General features: G+C 36.2%; 1 protein-coding gene across 1 annotated transcript; it reads left to right on the top strand.

Moving 5' to 3' along the window:
- Positions 1–1,070: 1,070 nt before the first annotated feature.
- Positions 1,071–3,907, top strand: LOC124892689 (disease resistance protein At4g27190-like; the record flags this gene model as incomplete). Its single annotated transcript, XM_047403914.1, has 2 exons — positions 1,071–3,447; positions 3,726–3,907. A coding segment is annotated over one exon (2,328 nt), but the record flags the coding sequence as incomplete, so codon positions are not given.
- Positions 3,908–5,241: the final 1,334 nt, after the last annotated feature.

The raw sequence follows: 5,241 nt of genomic DNA, 5'->3' as shown, positions 1-5,241 counted from the left end.
TTTTAAGTTGTTAATTATTGTGATTTATAGTATTTTTTTTAAAATATATAACATATTATATTTTTAGATGCTTCAAGATGTCAACTATTGTAATTTACTATTTCTGTTATGTGATTTTCAAACAATACATGTTATTCTCTTTGTCCTAACTTTTTTGACGTTGATATTCAATTATATTTTTAACTATTCTAATTTAAGTGGCATTGGTGTAACTTTAGAGTCAATCAAACATTTTATATCTTTTAAAATTTTATGTTGTTAATTATTATGATCTATAATACTTTTTAAGTATTTTTGGAATATATAATAGATTAATTTTTTAAAGATATTTTAATTGAATCCTTTTATTAAATATTATTAATATTATATTACTTCAATGGCTTAAAATAAGTAAATATGGATGGTATAGTAAAATTACGCTTGAAGCAGCTGAAGCACTCAGGACGATCCTAAGCTGCTCAGGCTTCTTATATATAGTAATAAAGAAAAAATTCATAATTAATTGAACTATTTTATCACAAGTTTCCAATAGCTAAATAATCATAATTTTTTATTTTGTCTTGTGGAGACAGAGACATAAGCCTTCCAATAAAAACTATGTATCTTAAAATCTCTTCTAAAAGTCCTTTAGAAATTTTGAAAAGCCATGATTGAAATTTAGGGTGAAGTGAAAATTTTGTGGAATTCTAAGAAGCTAATATAACCATTGAATACATTTGTCACAATAAATTGTCTGGGAGCCTTGGAGTAACAGGCTGTACGATACACCCTTGTGGCGGGGCCCTTCCCCGGACACCACCGCGCACAGTGGCAGCTTTAGGGCATCGGGCTTCCCTTTACACTGAATTGTCTAAACATTAATCGATTCAATTTTAAGACAGTCGTTATGCATTTTGTTTTATAATATAGAACACAATGCATATGCAAAGAAATTAACAAACTTGAGATCAAGAGATTATAATGATCAAAGCCTCCAACGTTCTTATTTCACTAATTTTCTAAATTTCTTCTGTGTGTCCATTGGTGCATCTTTCACTGGGTAAAGTTATTTGGATTTTGAATCATTTCAGGTATGCATCATCGGTGTATGGGGTACCGGAGGAGTTGGGAAAACTACATTGGTGAAGAATCTGAACAACAAGCTCTTAAAGAATATGCCAAGTTCCAAACCGTCCTTTGGCGTTGTGTTATGGGTTACAGTGCCCAAACCGCCAATAGACATAAGAAAGATTCAAGCAGAAATTGCCATTAGATTAAGCCTAACGATAGATAACGAGGCAGGTGTAGAAAGCATTGCCGGTAAAATCTATCGAAGGCTCGAGAAAGAAATGAGTTTTCTTCTCATATTGGATGACGTTTGGGAAGCTATAGATTTGGATGATGTAGGTGTGCCCCAACCTGAATATCCCATGAGAAGCAAGGTCATTATAACTTCGCGTTTTTTGGATGTTTGTAAGCAAATGAGGACAGATGTCGAAATGAAGGTTTACACATTGGACGAGGATGAATCTTGGCAACTGTTTGTCAAAAATGTGGGAGATGTTGCCAATCTGGAGTATATTCAACCATTGGCAAAGGAAATTGCAAGAGAGTGTGATGGTTTGCCGGTAGCAATCACAGTTATTGGATCATCAATGAGAGGGAAGACAAGGGTCGAGCGCTGGAAAGATGCTTTGGATTCACTTAGAAGGTCTAAACCTTATAACAAAAATGTAAAAGATAAGGTTTACAGTGTCATCAAGTGGAGTTATGATTCTTTAGAATCTCGAGATATTCAAAGTTGTTTCTTGTATTGCTCGTTATATCCTGCAGCTTTTCCGATAGATGATCTCATACATTGTTGGTGGGCGGAGGGGATCCTCGGTGAACATGACACATATGAACAAGCCTACAATAGGGGAATCACGTTGATTGAGAGTCTAAAAGATGCCTGCTTGCTAGAAGGCGATAAGATGGAGATTGTGCGGTGGCAGGTTGTGGATTGTGTGAAGATGCATGATGTGGTTCGTGATGTTGCAAGATGGATAGCTAGTACATTTGGAGATGAACACACTTTAGTTTTTCAAGCTGGAATTGGGTTGACTGAGATATCACGTATTAAAATATCAGCTTCTGTCAAAAGAATATCTTTCGTAAGCAACGAAATTGAATGTCTACCTGATTGCTTCACGAAATGTCCAAAGACAACATCTTTACTTTTGCAAGGCAATGAACCCCTTGAGAAAATACCCCACGAATTCTTTTTGGCATTTCCAGCTCTAAGAGTTCTGAATCTGAGTCTAACTGGTATTAGAGAACTGCCTTCTTCCATCAATAGTTTATGTCAACTACGTGCTCTAATACTACAATACTGCTTTAAGTTGAAAGAGTTACCACCTGTCGCTAATCTTCACAATTTGCAAGTGCTCGATTGTGATCATTCAGTGTTAGGTTGTCTGCCGCAAGGAATGGATAATTTGACAAATCTGAGGCTATTAAATCTGTCGTATAGCTCTGTTGGAGCGACCTCTTTTGATGAGATATCATCTCTACACAATCTGACATATCTTTCTATTAGAGTCGATAGCTCATTATGTTTGAATAGAGATTACACCTGGATGACTAGATTGAAAGGATTTCATATTAAAGTTGGGGAAACGTCATGTTATGTACCATACAACATGTCAAAAAGGGTGATAAATGTCTACAAGTGTGAAATTTTCAGTAACGGAGAGCTCTCAGACATGTTGCAGTTTGCTTTAGATTTGTACTTGAACGAATGCATGGGTCTGAGGAAGTTGATTGCATACAACACTTTTAATGGATTAAAATTACTAAAAATAGTGCGCTGTTCTTGTTCTTTTGGACCAGTAGAAGGTGGGAGTGGACAATTTGACCCTTTGCCAAATCTGGAATGTCTCGAACTCTATTCCGTAGAAAATTTAAATAGTGTTTCTGATTTCGGTCAATATTTGGGTCTAAGATTTTCTAAATTATGCCAACTGGGTATCTCTCATTGTGCAAGTTTAACATGTCTTTTCAACAATGGTGGAGCTTTTTCTGTACCCAAGCACTTGGAAGAAATTTTAATTGACGTTTGCCTTCAGCTGGTAGAGTTGTTTGTGCAATGCAGCACGGGTGATCAGGCAACACTTGTCAAATCAGAAATTCCAAGAGTTTGGAAGTTATACTTGTGTAAATTACCTGAACTAGGAATGTTGGGGGAGCCACAGAGAATGTGGGAACACTTGGAAGAACTCATAGTGAACTATTGTGACGGATTAAGGAAGTTGCCTCTCTCTATTCAAACCTCGGAAAACATCAAAATAATAAAAGGAAAATCAAAATGGTGGAGCCAACTGGTATGGGATGATGACAACTTCAAGTCAAATTTAGAGTGTTGTTACGAAGAATGGTAAAACTGATGACAGAAGGATCAAAGTTGATGTTGCTTCCACTGCATCACAGGTGATGTGTCAATTAACTTTCATATTTTCATATAAAAGGGTTGTTATGAAGAATGGTATTATATTTTCATATTTTCCGTTGCATCACAGGTGTTGTACGAAGAATGGTATTAAAATGTTCTTCTTATAAAAGAGTTATTTCACCTGTAGTTTTAATGGTTTGGATTAAATGCTCAAATTATTTTACATGAAAGATGAACAAATAGGGTGTGTCCGGTTTGATGGAAAATGTTTTTGATCAGCATGATATTGAGATTTTCCTTTTGTTGCTTCATTCAGGGAAGTATAGAAGCTGTGAAAGGACATTCCTGCACCGAAGAGACACAGGTTCGAGATAAAGTTAATCAGTCGAGTCTGTTGTAATGTATTTCCTCAACCAGTCGAGTTTGTTGTAATGTATTTCTTTAACCAGTCAAGCTTGTTGTAATGTATTTCTTCAACCAGTTGAGTTTGTTGTAATGTATTTCCTATATCCAGTCAAGTTTGTTGTAATGTATTTCCTCAACCAATCGAGTTTGTTATAATTGTTATGAGTCGGACTGAATAAGCAAACCACAAGTAAAAGAAAACAAGAACAACACACAGATTTACGTGAAAACCCTTGTGGAAAAAACCACGTGCAGAGGCAAAGGAGGTTTCACTAAAATGAATAGAGAGTACAATGTGGAGAAAGCTGAATTTTCCGAATCTCCAAAACAACCCACTAAATGCACTTATGTAATATGTGCATACAAATAAGTTCGAGGCCCCAAAACATAAAGGTCCATACCGCCACAGACCCATTGAAAATCACCAAATGGGTCGCATTGCGAAACTTTCTGGGCTTGATCAACAAAATTCGGATCACAACTCTAACAATCTCCACCTTGACACGAATTCAAATTCAGAACTCAAATCCATTTCAAGACAAACTCTCCACCTCTCCCACAAAAGCCCCTAAGGGCACATCTTAACAGCTAACACTAACCAAGACAAATCAATACTCAAATTTGGTACTTGGTACTGTCTTGGTAATCATATCAGTAGGATTATCATGAGTACTAATCTTTCTCACCACAATATCACCACGAGAAATAATTTCACGCACAAAATGATACCAAACATCAATGTGCTTTGTCCTCTCATGAAACATCTAATCTTTCGTAAGAAAGATAGCACTCTGTCTGTCACAAAACACCATAGTAATTTGTAAGTCTTTGCTAAGTTCACCGAATAGACCCTTCAACAAATAGCTTCCTTGAAAGCCTCTATAATAGTCATATACTCTGCCTTAGTAGTTGACAAAGCAACTGTAGTCTGTAAGGTAGCTTTCCAACTAATAGCACAACCACCAATGGTGAAAACATAGTCTGTAAGGGACCTCCTTTTATCATGATCTCCTGCAAAATCAGAATCAACATACCCAATTATTCAATATCTATTTCGCCCAAACTGCAAACAAACATCAGCAGATCCATGCAAGTATCTGTAAAACCACTGAACTGCTTTCCAATGTTCTTTGCCAGGATTTTCCATGTATCTGCTAACTACACTGACAACATAAGATAAATCTGGTTGGGAACATACCATCGCATACATAAGAAACCCAATGGCACTAGAGTATGGAACTCGAGACATATAGTCACGCTCATCATCTGTCTTTGGAGATAAAGTGACCGAGAGTTTGAAGTGAACTACCAATGGAGTACTTATAGTTTTGGCATTTTACATATTGAACCTGTGAAGACCTTTCTCAATATACCTTTTCTAACTCAAGTATAACTTACACTTCTCTCTATCCCTCATAATTTCCATG

The sequence above is a fragment of the Capsicum annuum genome, unplaced genomic scaffold (genome assembly GCF_002878395.1).
Source record: "Capsicum annuum cultivar UCD-10X-F1 unplaced genomic scaffold, UCD10Xv1.1 ctg4967, whole genome shotgun sequence".
In the NCBI taxonomy this organism is placed as follows: Eukaryota; Viridiplantae; Streptophyta; class Magnoliopsida; order Solanales; family Solanaceae; genus Capsicum; species Capsicum annuum.
The sequence above is the reverse complement of the archived record's forward strand: the minus strand, read 5'-3'. Positions and strand labels throughout refer to the sequence as shown.